The sequence below is a fragment of the Dendropsophus ebraccatus genome, chromosome 11, assembly GCF_027789765.1.
Source record: "Dendropsophus ebraccatus isolate aDenEbr1 chromosome 11, aDenEbr1.pat, whole genome shotgun sequence".
Classification (NCBI taxonomy): Eukaryota; Metazoa; Chordata; class Amphibia; order Anura; family Hylidae; genus Dendropsophus; species Dendropsophus ebraccatus.
Window position 1 is genome coordinate 2,638,116 of NC_091464.1, and position 18,008 is coordinate 2,656,123.

Sequence of the window (18,008 nt, forward strand, 5' to 3'; positions counted from 1 at the left end):
CCTGCACACTTCTCCCCCATCGTCCCGACATCAGTCACGGAAGGAGGAGGAGGACGGAGGTGAGACCATACAGGAAGAGAGAGGGGGGAGGGGGGTCTTAAGGGAACACACACAAGCAGCACACTCAGGGAGCATACTGTCCTGCAGCCTCTGTGTGACCCCTGATAGCAGCAATTAGCTGCAGCTGGGGATCACTACCAGAGCCTGCAGGACGCTGTCTGAGAGCTCCTGCCTGTGACATACGCTTTAACAACGGTAGGAGGCCCCTGAGGGATGGGGGCCCTAGGCAACTGCCCTCTTTGCCCCCCCCCCCCCCCTAACGCCGGCCCTGGCAATACCCTTAATGTGATATTTTGAGACAAATATGTATTTCAAGGTATAATTGAATCATACATACTAACTAGGTCATTTGGTGCCAGCCAAGTAGGGCACTCGCTATACACCCATTCCATAACTGCACTAGAGGTAGAGTTCTTACACCAGAATTTTCCATAAAGATAATACCGCCATACCATGACCACATATTACCACCACTTTATTCCTGTAGTTTTCTGGATTTTAGGTTACATTCGCGAGCAATGAAGGGAGCTTTAGAAATACATATTGCTCTTGTCTTTGTACATCCTGGGATTTGGTCGCGCCTTGTCCTCTGGATGCCGCATTCCTCATGTTTGCTTATAAAAAAAAAAATCAATAAAAACCTATAGAATAAAAATACACTAATAATATACTATCATGCTGGTGTGCGCACAGGTGAGCGGGGAGAATGCAGGGACTGGAGTCTGGCGGTGGACGTTCGGCCCTGGATAACCTGATCTACTATTGTACCTCAGACAATTGGCGTATACTTATATAATATCATGTACGGATTATAAATCAATGTGTTGCATCCTGTAAAGTCGCTGATTATAAAACTAAGCGATAAAACGTTAGGACTGTCGGATACACAGGAACCATCACTATTTGTTGGGGCCCATTTCGTTGTGTAGATCGGCCCCTCGCTCGGCTCAGGAGTATTGCCCAATGGGAAGTCGGGGCAGACAAAAATAATCATCGGCAAATTTGCTGAGGTTTATTGGGTTGGCATCCAGCCGGATATCCTCCAGCGCACGTCGGATGAAGGTCCGATCCCGGCCGTCACAGAACGTGTCTCTATGCAAAGTTTGGATGTTGTTATTCTGTGAATTATAAAAAAAAAAACACAATAAAATAAAAACTGAAAGAGAAGTATATTCAAACACTTTCCAATACTTTCTATAGCCCGGCGGTTTACTCTATATATTACACAAAGTAAATGTAAAGGGTTGCCCATTGTGGAGGGTCCCCGACTATCTAACTCTCTGTAGCACCCAACTGCAGCCCCCCCCCCCCTCCTTAGTGAAGACCATGAGATTGGCCATTGCAGCCTCATTTATAACATTTTCCAAGGCGCATAGTTTTACGTATCTTATTCTAAACAGTTTATACAACAATTATAGCCCGGGACTAAATGTGTGATGTCCCCTCCGCAGTATAAGGATTCAGAAGATGTCTATAACACCCTAAAAATGACTACAATTACTCCAAGTTTATGTAGCAGCAGACTGTTCCATACAAATAAATGATCAGAATGATGAAGAAAACTCCGCAAATGTGGTCCCACCCATAATAAGAAATCAAAACTGTACATTGGAAAGCTAGTCCAAAAAGCACTGGAGGGGTCCAAAATAACTGGAGATTGAGGGGGTATGTATCACTAACCTTCTCCTATATCACCTTACCTACCAACCCTTCTCCTATGTCACTATCCTTACCTACCAACCCTTCTCCTATATCACTATCCTTACCTACCAACCCTTCTCCTATGTCACTATCCTTACCTACCAACCCTTCTCCTATGTCACTATCCTTACCTACCAATCCTTCTCCTATATCACTATCCTTACCCACCAACCCTTCTATGTCACTATCCTTACCTACCAACCCTTCTCCTATGTCACTATCCTTACCTACCAACCCTTCTCCTATATCACTATCCTTACCTACCAACCCTTCTCTTATGTCACTATCCTTACCTACCAACCCTTCTCCTATGTCACTATCCTTACCCACCAACCCTTCTATGTCACTATCCTTACCTACCAACCCTTCTCCTATATCACTATCCTTACCTACCAACCCTTCTCCTATGTCACTATCCTTACCTACCAACCCTTCTCCTATGTCACTATCCTTACCTACCAACCCTTCTCCTATGGCACTATCCTTACCTACCAACCCCTCTCCTGTCACTATCCTTACCTACCAAACCTTCTCCTATGTCACTATCCTTACCTACCAACCCTTCTCCTATGTCACTATCCTTACCTACCAACCCTTCTCCTATGTCACTATCCTTACCTACCAACCCTTCTCCTATATCACTATCCTTACCTACCAACCCTTCTCCTATGTCACTATCCTTACCCACCAACCCTTCTCCTATATCACTATCCTTACCTACCAACCCTTCTCCTATGTCACTATCCTTACCTACCAACCCTTCTCCTATGTCACTATCCTTACCTACCAACCCTTCTCCTATGTCACTATCCTTCCCTACCAACCCTTCTCCTATGTCACTATCCTTACCTACCAACCCTTCTCCTATATCACTATCCTTACCTACCAACCCTTCTCCTATGTCACTATCCTTACCTACCAACCCTTCTCCTATGTCACTATCCTTACCTTCCAACCCTTCTCCTATGTCACTATCCTTACCTAACAACCCTTCTCCTATGTCACTATCCTTACCCACCAACCCTTCTCCTATATCACTTATCTTACCTACCAACCCTTCTCCTATGTCACTATCCTTACCTACCAACCCTTCTCCTATGTCACTATCCTTACCTACCAACCCTTCTCCTATGTCACTATCCTTACCTACCAACCCTTCTCCTATGTCACTATCCTTACCTACCAACCCTTCTCCTATGTCACTATCCTTACCTACCAACCCTTCTCCTATGTCACTATCCTTACCTACCAACCCTTCTCCTATGTCACTATCCTTACCTACCAACCCTTCTCCTATGTCACTATCCTTACCTACCAACCCTTCTCCTATATCACTATCCTTACCTACCAACCCTTCTCCTATGTCACTATCCTTCCCTACCAACCCTTCTCCTATGTCACTATCCTTACCTACCAACCCTTCTCCTATGTCACTATCCTTACCTACCAACCCTTCTCCTATGTCACTATCCTTACCCACCAACCCTTCTCCTATATCACTTATCTTACCTACCAACCCTTCTCCTATGTCACTATCCTTACCTACCAACCCTTCTCCTATGTCACTATCCTTACCTACCAACCCTTCTCCTATGTCACTATCCTTACCTACCAACCCTTCTCCTATGTCACTATCCTTACCTACCAACCCTTCTCCTATGTCACTATCCTTACCTACCAACCCTTCTCCTATGTCACTATCCTTACCTACCAAACCTTCTCCTATGTCACTATCCTTACCCACCAACCCTTCTCCTATGTCACTATCCTTACCTACCAACCCTTCTCCTATATCACTATCCTTACCTACCAACCCTTCTCCTATGTCACTATCCTTACCCACCAACCCTTCTCCTATATCACTATCCTTACCTACCAACCCTTCTCCTATGTCACTATCCTTACCTACCAACCCTTCTCCTATATCACTATCCTTACCTACCAACCCTTCTCCTATGTCACTATCCTTCCCTACCAACCCTTCTCCTATGTCACTATCCTTACCTACCAACCCTTCTCCTATATCACTATCCTTACCTACCAACCCTTCTCCTATGTCACTATCCTTACCTACCAACCCTTCTCCTATGTCACTATCCTTACCTTCCAACCCTTCTCCTATGTCACTATCCTTACCCACCAACCCTTCTCTTATGTCACTATCCTTACCTAACAACCCTTCTCCTATGTCACTATCCTTACCCACCAACCCTTCTCCTATATCACTTATCTTACCTACCAACCCTTCTCCTATGTCACTATCCTTACCTACCAACCCTTCTCCTATGTCACTATCCTTACCTACCAACCCTTCTCCTATGTCACTATCCTTACCTACCAACCCTTCTCCTATGTCACTATCCTTACCTACCAACCCTTCTCCTATGTCACTATCCTTACCTACCAACCCTTCTCCTATGTCACTATCCTTACCTACCAACCCTTCTCCTATGTCACTATCCTTACCTACCAACCCTTCTCCTATGTCACTATCCTTACCTACCAACCCTTCTCCTATATCACTATCCTTACCTACCAACCCTTCTCCTATGTCACTATCCTTCCCTACCAACCCTTCTCCTATGTCACTATCCTTACCTACCAACCCTTCTCCTATGTCACTATCCTTACCTACCAACCCTTCTCCTATGTCACTATCCTTACCCACCAACCCTTCTCCTATATCACTTATCTTACCTACCAACCCTTCTCCTATGTCACTATCCTTACCTACCAACCCTTCTCCTATGTCACTATCCTTACCTACCAACCCTTCTCCTATGTCACTATCCTTACCTACCAACCCTTCTCCTATGTCACTATCCTTACCTACCAACCCTTCTCCTATGTCACTATCCTTACCTACCAACCCTTCTCCTATGTCACTATCCTTACCTACCAACCCTTCTCCTATGTCACTATCCTTACCTACCAACCCTTCTCCTATGTCACTATCCTTACCTACCAACCCTTCTCCTATGTCACTATCCTTACCTACCAACCCTTCTCCTATGTCACTATCCTTACCTACCAACCCTTCTCCTATATCACTATCCTTACCCACCAACCCTTCTCCTATGTCACTATCCTTACCTACCAACCCTTCTCCTATGTCACTATCCTTACCCACCAACCCTTCTCTTATGTCACTATCCTTACCTACCAAACCTTCTCCTATATCACTATCCTTACCTACCAAACCTTCTCCTATATCACTATCCTTACCTACCAAACCTTCTCCTATATCACTATCCTTACCCACCAACCCTTCTCCTATGTCACTATCCTTACCTACCAACCCTTCTCCTATGTCACTATCCTTACCCACCAACCCTTCTCCTATGTCACTATCCTTACCTACCAACCCTTCTCCTATGTCACTATCCTTACCTACCAAACCTTCTATGTCACTATCCTTACCTACCAACCCTTCTCCTATGTCACTATTCTTACCTAACAACCATCCTCTTATGTTACTTACATACATAATAAAAAGAATAGGCCCCAGAACAGACCCTTTCGGCCACCACGTGTAACCAGTCTCTGCTCGGAATATTCACCATTACCATCACCCTCTGATATCGCTCCTTCACCAACCACAAATCCACTGCCCTATCCAGGGATTAAGTCTAATTCTCTCTAACTTCTCTATCAGCTCTTTATGGGACCAGTATGACAGTCGTTGCTGAAGTCCAGATATAGGCGATATCCCCGGCACCTTCATCCAGCACTTTTTATTTTACATAATCAATGAAATTGATGAGATTATTCTGACACGATCGGCCCTCAGTAACGCCATGCTGGTTTGGGTCCATTGCCAATATACCTAAGCTGCACTGCCTAAACATATATGTGTTGCCTTGGCGCCTGCCCACTATTCCCCAAAAACCTACTTTGATGAACTGTCACACTGCATGCATATTCATCTCAAGTGAGCATCCCTGGATCCCAAGTAGTGCTGGGGCTGGCCGATGTGGGGGAGGATTCACAGCGATGTACCTGCCCAGGCCACCTCCGCGTGATACAACGATGGCACGGTGCTGTGAATCCCCCCAAGAGAGGCAGGCCAGACCCAGGACCATGACTACTTGGGATCCAGGGATGGCCCCCATGACTACTTGGGATCCAGGGATGGCCCCCATGACTACTTGGGATCCAGGGATGGCCCCCATGACTACTTGGGATCCAGGGATGGCCCCCATGACTACTTGGGATCCAGGGATGGCCCCCATGACTACTTGGGATCCAGGGATGGCCCCCATGACTACTTGGGATCCAGGGATGGCCCCCATGACTACTTGGGATCCAGGGATGGCCCCCATGACTACTTGGGATCCAGGGATGGCCCCCATGACTACTCGGGATCCAGGGATGGCCCCCATGACTACTTGGGATCCAGGGATGGCCCCCATGACTACTTGGGATCCAGGGATGGCCCCATGACTACTTGGGATCCAGGGATGGCCCCCATGACTACTTGGGATCCAGGGATGGCCCCCATGACGACTTGGGATCCAGGGATGGCCCCCATGACTACTTGGGATCCAGGGATGGCCCCGATGACTACTTGGGATCCAGGGATGGCCCCCATGACTACTTGGGATCCAGGGATGGCCCCCATGACTACTTGGGATCCAGGGATGGCCCCCATGACTACTTGGGATCCAGGGATGGCCCCCATGACTACTTGGGATCCAGGGATGGCCCCCATGACTACTTGGGATCCAGGGATGGCCCCCATGACTACTTGGGATCCAGGGATGGCCCCCATGACTACTTGGGATCCAGAGATAGCCCCCATGACTACTTGAGCTGAATTTGCATACAGCACAGGAGTTCATCAAAGTACGGCAGGGACCCAGGATGCAGGTTTATGCAGAGATTTGGAACATGATGGCTTCAATGGAAAAAGTCAAAGACTGATCAATAAAGTAAGTAACATCTAAATAGTGTACCTGGAGATGAAGTGAACGGAGGCTGGCGGGGAGGGGTACAGGCACAAAATCAAGTTTGTTGTTTGAAAGGTAAAGAAAGTGCAGATGAGTCAGATCCTGGAAAAGAGAACAGAAATATTTGTATCGTTTGGTTTCCAGATTAGAGGAACTCATGCCACCAAAACCACGCCGTCTTACCCCCAATGTACGGTTGCAGGGATCGCTGCGGGTCTATTGGTAACCGCATTGGAATTGGGTTTCAGCAGCGTGCAGGGGACACAATGCTGCACCGAGGATGTCAGTGCATTCAGAGCTTTAACCAGGAGCCAACAGTGTCTTCTGTGGCCGCTCTCCCTGAGATCAGTGATCTGTTTGCCTTATTCTTCCCTGGCACATTAAAGCCAATAAGGGTTAATGCATCAGTTCTATTGTGTGATGCGACTATGATTGCCTGCCAAGCACTAATCCCTAGCCCATCACAGATTTATCCTAGAAAGTTCCCACCAATGGGATGTCAAGTCACCTCACAGTTCCTATACCAATGGGGTATTACCCAGTTTTAGCCCATATATAAAGGGAAGTGTGTTGCTGACTAGACTGCACCAGAGAGAGTGACCTCAGGGCCCGGCCCTTATGGCCAGATGTCTGTTCCTGCCAGAGACTGTACCAAAATGAGGCATTACTAAAACCCTGAGAGGGGCAACTACCGCCAAAGGGACCTAACCTGTCTATGTCTGGGATGACCAATTACTACAGAGTTGTCTTCAGGTAGTCCTTCAGCTGTCCGGTCTATCCCCAGTGGTGGTAAAAGCAGATAAAGCTGAAGTACCCCATTGAACCTTCGCTTGATCTCCTCGGGTAAACTTGAGGGATTAGCTATGCCTGGTGTTCCTGGATCTCGCACTCCGTGATCTCTTCTGGCATGGAGCAGTATTCTCTATAGCATGAGTACGGGTTTCTTCTATCAAGAGTCAAGTATTAAGTCACCCTGACAGAGTTCGGCTCTGTCTTCTAATCAAAGTCTTCTAACCAAAAACCTACTGAAGGCCTTCTTAATAAAACCTATAACCCAGTAATTTAATAAGGGAATTGGCAATCACAATCAAGCATAAATCGCGTACTTCAAACTTGTGCAAAGTATAAGGCTGCGTTCACACTACGTATATTTCAGTCAGTATATGTATATTTCAGTCAGCATTGCAACCAAAACCAGGAGTGGATTAAAAACACAGAAAGGCTCTGTTCACACAATGGTGAAATTGAGTGGATGACCGCCATATAATGTCAAATATTTCCTGTTATTTAAAAAAAACGGCTGTTATATTGAAATAATGGCAGTTATTTACTGTTATATGGCGGCCATCCACTCAATTTCACCATTGTGTGAACGGATCCTTTGTTTTTAATCCACTCCTGGTTTTGGTTGCAATACTGACTGAAATATACTGACTGAAATATACGTAGTGTGAACGCAGCCTTAAGTTGTACTGTCACTTTAAGAGCTGTTCCAGTAAAGTGTGTAAGTGGTTACGTTTATCGTGGATTCTGCGGTTCCTCTGCATCGCATCTTACACTACAGGGACACCAGGGAATACCTACTACCTTTAATCGGTGTGTGTCTGGGACCCAGGGAGGACTTCATCCACTCAGGCCACGTGATAAGTGCGGCATCACCACCAAGCCTGGCTAACACCGCCTGCTACCTGGGGTTACCGCATACACTGTATTGGGCATTTGTAATAGTTGTCATTGCTCCATGGTCTAGTCCTGATAAGTATATGCTGATTGTATGGACACGGGTCAGCGTGGGCACTCCTAAGGCCGTATTCACAAGTTGTCTGTGATTTCAGATCCACAATCACAAATCAACTTATTGCCTATTGATTTCTGTTGGGCTGTTCACACAGTCAGTTTTATTTAGGATCCGCAATCCGTACCGGTAAAATATAGGACATGTCCTAGTGAGGATTGTGATTGCGGTTCTGATTATCAATAGAAGTCTATGGGATCTGTGTTTTTGTGGACATTATGGATGTCACATATGTGACATCTGTGAAAAATCCAGATCAAATCTAAGCAAACTAGTACTGTTCACATTTTACGGACACCGAGAAAAAACAGCAGGAGGTTGTGTGGCCCATCAGTGAAGTGTGAATGAGGCCTAAGTGGTTTCTGGCTTTCCAGCCCCATACATAACACAGCCGGCAGTGACATCACAGCTAAAGGCCCTATTCCACCAACAGATCTGACGACAGATTACCTACAAAGATTTGAAGCCAAACCCAGGAACAGACTATAATCAGAGAACAGGTCATGAAGGAAAGACTGGATTTCTCCTCTTTTCAAATCCACTCCTGGGTTTGGCTTCAAATCTTTGGCAGATAATCTGTCGTCAGATCTGTTGGTGGAATAGGGCCTTTAGCCTGCTATGCAAAGTCCCAGAGCTCTAAGACTTGTTCATGTCTCCTGTTTCGGCACCCCAAGGGCTGACTGTTCAGTTCCTGGTCTATACTACAGCTGCACACATCCAGCAGTGCTACAAAGAGATTCCTTTCCTAGCAGCTATAGACTGGGGGAGCAGATCACCTTAAAGGACTCCATCCGAATTCCAAAGCTCTGAAGATGATTGTATTGGACATTCAGTTTAACAAGGCTCGGGGGTAACTCGGGCAAACGCCTCAGTTGGTTCTCAGATAAGATGAGTTCCTCGAGGGACGGCAGCTGGTGAAAAGCATCATCATCAATCTCAGATATAGAATTACTGGAGAGATCCACATGCTTCAGCTTGTCTGCAAGGAAGAGAGATATATGGTCATCTATATATATTGATTACACATATAGACACACAGGGGGAGATTTATCAAACATGGTGGAAAGTGACCCTGGCTCAGTTGCCCCCGGCAACCAATCAGATTCCACCATTCATTCCTCACAGACTCTTTGGAAAATGAAAGGTGGAATCTGATTGGTTGCCGGGGGCGACTGAGTCAGTGTCACTTTCCACCATGTTTGATAAATCTCCCCCATGGTGTCTATATACAGACATACTGGCCAACACAATACCTGGAGGTAGAATGTTTTTTGGTTCAACCTCAGGGACCTAGCAAACCCCAAAGCTTGAAGTTGAAACAGGTAAACAACAAAGCCCACCGGCTTCAACCTCTTTGCCTTATCCAGGTATAAAAGGCGCGACCTGGTCTCTAGCTCCTTCCAGAAAATTCCTCCACTCCACTCATTTAAAAGTTAACAGTTCCCCGTTACCAATGTTGTAATTGGCTTCAGATGTGGAGAACCTTCTGGAATAATAGGCTCCTGGCCTCATATTGGTATATGGCTCCCTGCCCTGGGAGGGTACCGCCCCTACGCCAGACTCTGAGGCATCAACCTCTACCACGAATGGGAGCTCCAGATGTGGATGCACCAACACCAAGGCAGAAGAAAAACTCTTTCAACAAATGGAAAGCCTGCTCGGCTTCACCCGGCCAAGAGGTTGGCTCCGCTCCTCTCCAGTTAAAGGTTTTACAAACAGGGAAAAATAATCAATACATTTTCTATAAAAGTTTGCAAATTCCAGAAACCTCTGGAGCTCTTTCAAAGTAGTAGGCCTTACCCACTCGGGTGCCGCTGACACCTTTTTGGGATCCACTTATACTGACTCGGGGTAAGGATGTAACCAAGGAACCCAACACCAAGCAGAGATTTGGAGAATTTGGCACATAAAGAATTGTTTCTTAGCCTGGATAACACCTGGCGTACATGATTCTGGTGACAGGGCAGTAAATGAGGATGTCATTCAGGTATATAGCGACAAACTAACCAAACAAATCAAAGAAGATATCGTTCATAAACGCCAGGGGCATTACTGAGCCCAAAGGGCATCACAAGGTATTCAAAATGCCCCTCAGGGGTATTAAAGGCCGTCCTCCATTCAACCCCCTCCCTGATCCAAATTAAATTATAAGTGCAACAAAGGTCAATTTTTGAGAACCAACGGGCACCAACCACTGGGATCGGGGGAGTGGATGCTGGTTCTTTGTGGTTATTTTATTAAGTTCTCAGTAGTCTATACAGAGATGTGACCCTCCGTCCTTCTCCATAAAGAAAAATCCAGCACCCATAGTTGACACAGACGGGCGGACGTGACCCTTCCTCAGACTATCCTGGGCTTCTCATATATAGTATATACAGTGGGCTTCTCATATATAGTATATACAGTGGGCTTCTTATATATAGTATATACAGTGGGCTTCCCATATATATAGTATATACAGTGGGCTTCTCATATATATAGTATATACAGTGGGCTTCCCATATATATATATATATAGTATATACAGTGGGCTTCCCATATATATATATGTAGCATATACAGTGGGCTTCTCATATATATAGTATATACAGTGGGCTTCCTATATATATAGTATATACAGTGGGCTTCCCATATATATATATATATATATATATAGTATATACAGTGGGCTTCCCATATATATAGTATATACAGTGGGCTTCCTATATATATATATATATAGTATATACAGTGGGCTTCCCATATATATATATATATAGTATATACAGTGGGCTTCCCATATATATATATAGCATATACAGTGGGCTTCTCATATATATAGTATATACAGTGGGCTTCCTATATATATAGTATATACAGTGGGCTTCCCATATATATATATATATATATATATATATATATATATATATAGTATATACAGTGGGCTTCCCATATATATAGTATATACAGTGGGCTTCCTATATATATATAGTATATACAGTGGGCTTCCCATATATATATATATATATATAGTATATACAGTGGGCTTCCCATATATATAATATAGTATATACAGTGGGCTTCTTATATATATATATATATATATATATATATATATATAGTATATACAGTGGGCTTCTTATATATATATATATATATATATATATATATATATATATATATATATAGTATATACAGTGGGCTTCTCATATATATATAGTATATACAGTGGGCTTCTCATATATATATAGTATATACAGTGGGCTTCTTATATATATATATATATATATATATATATATATATATATATATAGTATATACAGTGGGCTTCTCATATATATATAGTATATACAGTGGGCTTCTTATATATATATATATATATATATATATATATATATATATATATATATAGTATATACAGTGGGCTTCTCATATATATAGTATATACAGTGGGCTTCTCATATATATATAGTATATACAGTGGGCTTCTCATATATATATAGTATATACAGTGGGCTTCCCATATATATATATATATATAGTATATACAGTGGGCTTCTCATATATATATAGTATATACAGTGGGCTTCCCATATATATAGTATATACAGTGGGCTTCCCATATATATAGTATATACAGTGGGCTTCCCATATATATAGTATATACAGTGGGCTTCCCATAGTGGGCTTCTCATATATATATATATAATATATATATATATATATATATTTATATATAGTATATACAGTGGGCTTCTTTATATATATATATATATATATATATATAGTATATACAGTGGGCTTCCCATATATATAGTATATACAGTGGGCTTCTCATATATATATATATATATATATATATATATATATATATATATATATATATAGTATATACAGTGGGCTACCCATATATATAGTATATACAGTGGGCTTCTCATATATATATATATATATATATATATATATAGTATATACAGTGGGCTTCCCATATATATAGTATATACAGTGGGCTTCCCATATATATAGTATATACAGTGGGCTTCCCATATATATATAGTATATACAGTGGGCTTCCCATATATATATAGCATATACCGTGGGCTTCTCATATATATATTATATACAGTGGGCTTCCCATATATATAGTATATACAGTGGGCTTCTCATATATATATATATAGTATATACAGTGGGCTACCCATATATATAGTATATACAGTGGGCTTCTCATATATATATATATATATATATATATATATATATATATATATATATATATATAGTATATACAGTGGGCTTCCCATATATATAGTATATACAGTGGGCTTCCCATATATATAGTATATACAGTGGGCTTCCCATATATATATAGTATATACAGTGGGCTTCCCATATATATATAGTATATACAGTGGGCTTCCCATATATATATAGCATATACCGTGGGCTTCTCATATATATATTATATACAGTGGGCTTCCCATATATATAGTATATACAGTGGGCTTCTCATATATATATATATAGTATATACAGTGGGCTTCCCATATATATATATATATATATAGTATATACAGTGGGCTTCCCATATATATATATATATATATATATTAAATACAGTGGGCTTCCTATATATATATATATAGTATATACAGTGGGCTTCCCATATATATAGTATATACAGTGGGCTTCCCATATATATATAGCATATACCGTGGGCTTCTCATATATATATAGTATATACAGTGGGCTTCTCATATATATATAGTATATACAGTGGGCTTCCTATATATATATAGTATATACAGTGGGCTTCCCATATATATATATATAGTATATACAGTGGGCTTCCCATATATATAGTATATACAGTGGGCTTCCCATATATATATAGCATATACCGTGGGCTTCTCATATATATATAGTATATACAGTGGGCTTCTCATATATATATAGTATATACAGTGGGCTTCCCATATATATATATATATATATATATATTAAATACAGTGGGCTTCCTATATATATATATATATAGTATATACAGTGGGCTTCCCATATATATAGTATATACAGTGGGCTTCCCATATATATATATATATATATATATATAGTATATACAGTGGGCTTCCCATATATATAGTATATACAGTGGGCTTCTCATATATATATATATATATAGTATATACAGTGGGCTTCTCATATATATAGCATATACCGTGGGCTTCTCATATATATATAGTATATACAGTGGGCTTCCCATATATATAGTATATACAGTGGGCTTCTCATATATATATAGTCAGGGCCGATTCTAGCTTTTCTGCTGCCTGAGGCGAAAATTAAAATGGCGCCCCCCCCCCCCCCAACACACACGCCCAGGCTTCCTGGGTCAGAGTACAGGGCTGTAGACCCCGCTATGCAGACCATGCCCCTCCTCCACTCCTCCTCCCACCCAGTACAGGGAGCTCTTACACCAAAGCAATGCTCTTACACCAAGTTACTATTTAGAAAAACTGTGAGCTCTTACACCAAAACGCTCTTAAACCAAGTTACTCTTAAACCAAGGTACCACTGTATATATATATATATATATATATATATATTAGCAGTAAATATACCATATGCATAACCACACCACAGCAGTGAATATACCGCACAGATACATATACACCAGCTATGAATATATGAACCGCATTTTGTTTCTCTCTTTTCTCCGTGTTTTGCACTCCTCCTGGTGAGACCCACATGACCGCAATTAGCAGGAGACACCTGAGTGCACATGGTTTTAATCCCTCCTGTTTTTTCCCATTCTGTTTGCTGCAGTTATGGTGAGTGTAATTCCTTATCCAGACTTGTGCTGCTTGGGGGCGACCTTCTCTGCCGGCGGTGCTGGCCGGGTTCTGGTGTGGTATTTTTGGGTCTGGTCCTGTGGCATGGGGGTCGCAGGGCCGTCCCATGGCCCCCGTTCCCTGGCTGTGCACGCCTGCGGGGTTGGTGGCCACTGACTGGCACGGTGTGGACTTAGTGTAGGGACCCATGTGTATCAGATACCGGCACGAGGTACATGGGGCAGTATGGCTTGATCAATTCATACACAAAATTCTGATGTGTTTTTTATTTAGCCAAGCGGCACTAGTATCAGCCATAGGTGTGAGGTGCAGCACTCTGTTTCTTCCCTGAACCAGCTATGAATATACTTCTGCACACGTTCGTATATACTATCAGTGAGTATTCCCAATGCATTACCATATACCAGTAGTGTATTCTGTACAGATACATACATAACAGCAGTGAATATACCAAATGTATGCATATAACTATATACTAGCAGTGAATATACAAAAGCATCCATACATATCGGCAATGAATCTACCGCACATATATATATATATATATAAATATATATATATATATATATATATATATATATATATATATATATATAAATATCAACAGTAAATATACGAAATGCATAACAATATACTAGCAATAATTATACCTAATGCATAACCATATACCGGCAGTGAATATACAAAATGCATAACCATATACAGCAGTGTACACCACACAGATACATATATACCAGCAGTGAATATACCACAAGCATACATATATAACAGCAACAAATGCATTCATATATACCAGTGATGAATATATTGTATGCATTGATATATACCACAGCAGTGAATACAACCATGTGGTACATGGTTATATTCACCAGGTGCGAATTCGTTGCACTGGCTACAGGGCACAGCTCTATGAGGTTTGCTGTACTTCTGCTGAATGCCTCAAGCAAAGAGCAGAAGGTGGCACCAGATTTTGACACACAACCTGGATTGTCTGCCAAAATCTACTGGTGTTGCAAATCGTCACATTTGTCCATTTACACAGAAAGATTATCTGACAGATTATCTGCCAAAGATTTGAAGCCAAAGCCAGGAATGAATTTGAAAAGAGGAAAAATCTCAGGCTTTCCTTTATGACCTGATCTCTGTTTATAGAGAGATCAGGTCATAAAGGAAAGCCTGAGATTTTTCCTCTTTTCAAATTCATTCCTGGCTTTGGCTTCAAATCTTTGGCAGATAATCTTTCTGTATATATGGACCCTTAGGGACTGAAAAAGGTGGTCCAAGGGCAGGTAAGTATCATTTTATTTTGTTTATATTTTTTTAAACTTTCATTCTGGACTACTTCATATAGAAGATTCTTACTTTTAATAATTGGGTCAACGAGGGTTCTTGGGGTATTTTATTTCAATAAAGAGCTTTGTTAAATTTTTTTTCTTCTTACTTATTTTTGGCTTAGTAGTGGAAGCCGCCTAATAGATGGCATCCATTAGTAAGCTCGGGCTTTGTGTTGGCTATTATAAGCGCTGACACTAACCCCCATGCTTATTACCTTTAGTACCTACTGTCACCAGGGGTACTTGGAAGAACCAGATACTGTCTGGCCTGGAACGCCAGAAAATGATGATCCAGGACTAGGCAGCAACAGGCTGGCGTTATCAAGCTGGCAATGACCAAAATAATGGTGCTTGTCTCTCTGATAGTGTCAGGCTGCTGCTGCTTGGTTCTGTATCTGACTGGTTATAGAAAATAAGGGGGCCTATGCATTAGTTTATTAAATAAATAAATGAAAAAAAATGTGTGGGGTCCCCCTCATTTTCCATAACCAGCCAGATACAAAACCAAGCAACAGCAGCCTGACGCTACCAGGGTGGCAGGGGCCATTTATTTTGGCCACTGCCAGCCTAATAACGCCAGCCTGCTGCCGCCCAGTCCAGGAGCGCCATTTTCTGGTGCTCCAGGCCTGACGGTATCTGGCTCTTCCCGGTACCCCTGGTGGTGGTGGGTACCGGGGTAATAAGCGTGGGGAGTTAGTGTTAGCCCTTCTACGGGCTAACACTAAGCCCGGCTTAGTAATGGACGTCATCTATTAGATGGCTTCCACTACCAAGCCAAAAATAGGTAAGAAAAAAAACACCAATTTTAAAAGGTTCTTTATTGAAATAAAACTCCCCCGAGACCCCTCATTGACCCTTTTATTAAATCAAAAATGTAAAAATCTTTTTTCCGAAGTAGTCCTGTCTCTACCTGTTAAAAAAAAAAAAAAAAAGTGAATGAGCTGCAAACAAAGACCCTGGCTGCATTAAGTCTGTTGTCATTATGAGGAGGTCTCTGCAGAGGCCCTGACCCCTGAATGCAGAGACTCCCTAATAATGAAAATAGACTGCCAACCCGGGAAAAAAAACTAACAGGTCCCCCCACCGCCGCAACCCGCACCTCCGCAAGCCGCTCGCCACCCATCCAACCCCCCTACCACCCCAGGTACTTACCACAGCACAGGGAAACCGCTCTTCCTCAGATGAAGACCGGAACTGCACTCCTACTTCCTGGACAGGTGACGTGACCTCAGTGCGTAGCGCCGCGGCAGACGGCCGTGGCGCACGCACGCACGTACGCACCCAACCAATCAGGAAGAAGGCTGGGTAACGTCAGATGCAGGGACGCCGGTGAGCGTGGGCGGCGCGAGCCGCGCGACGAGTGGTGAGGCCATGGCTGCGGCTGTCATTTTAGCCAAGTTAAACTTAGCTATAATGACAGCGGCGGGGGAAATCTTGCCGCCCCCTGAAGGGGCGCACAATCTGCCGCCTGAGGCGGAATACTCATTCCGCCTCATGGCAGAAGCGGCCCTGTATATAGTATACATACCTCCCAACTGTCCCGGATTCCGCGGGACAGTCACGTTTTCGGGGTTCTGTCCCGCGATCCCGGAACGGCCCCCGTGTCCCGCATTATGTGTGGCCCCAGCGAAAAAAACAATAAACCAGTAACTTACCTGTCCGCCGGCCCCAGCAGCTCCTCTCCCGGCAGAGCGCGCACTCCCGTCATCCTCCGGGGCGGGCAGCGGGATATACAGACACTAACTGTACCGGAAGTGACCTGCAGCCTCTGTCATGACTCACTTCCGGCACAGTCAGTGGCTCTGTACTCCGCTACCCGCCCCAGAGGATGACGGGAGTGCGCGCTCTGCCTGGAGAGGAGCTGCTGGGACCGGAGGACAGGTGAGTTACTGGTTTATTGTTTTTTTAGCTGGGGCCACACTATATGGGGGCATTGGCTACTATGTGGGGCATATATGGGGGATTGGCTACTATGTGGGGCGCTATATGGGGGATTGAATACTATGTGGGGCACTATATGGGGATTGGCTACTATGTGGGGCACTATATAGGGACATAGGCTACTATGTGGGGCATATATGGGGGCATTGGCTACTATGTGGGAACTATATGGGGGCATTGGCTACTATGTGGGGCATATTTGGGGGCATTGGCTACTATGTGGGAACTATATGGGGGATTGGCTACTATGTGGGGCATATATGGGGGCATTGGCTACTATGTGGGAACTATATGGGGGCAATGGCTACTATGTGGGGCATATTTGGGGGCATTGGCTACTATGTGGGCACTATATGGGGGATTGGCTACTATGTGGGGCATATATGGGGGCATTGGC

The 18,008-nt window shown here is 43.2% G+C and overlaps 1 protein-coding gene across 1 annotated transcript in view; it reads right to left on the reverse strand.

Annotated features, from left to right (window-relative positions):
• Positions 1-524: 524 nt before the first annotated feature.
• The window catches only part of LOC138767130 (opticin-like), a 63,404-nt gene continuing 45,920 nt past the window's right edge, over positions 525-18,008 (reverse strand). Inside the window, exons 5-7 of the mRNA XM_069944406.1 lie at positions 9,282-9,484; positions 6,717-6,812; positions 525-1,178 (exon numbers count right to left, since the gene is read on the reverse strand). Of these exons, the coding sequence (XP_069800507.1) occupies positions 1,008-1,178; positions 6,717-6,812; positions 9,282-9,484 (470 nt within the window). The 3' untranslated portion in view covers positions 525-1,007. The remainder of the gene's footprint in view (positions 1,179-6,716; positions 6,813-9,281; positions 9,485-18,008) is intronic.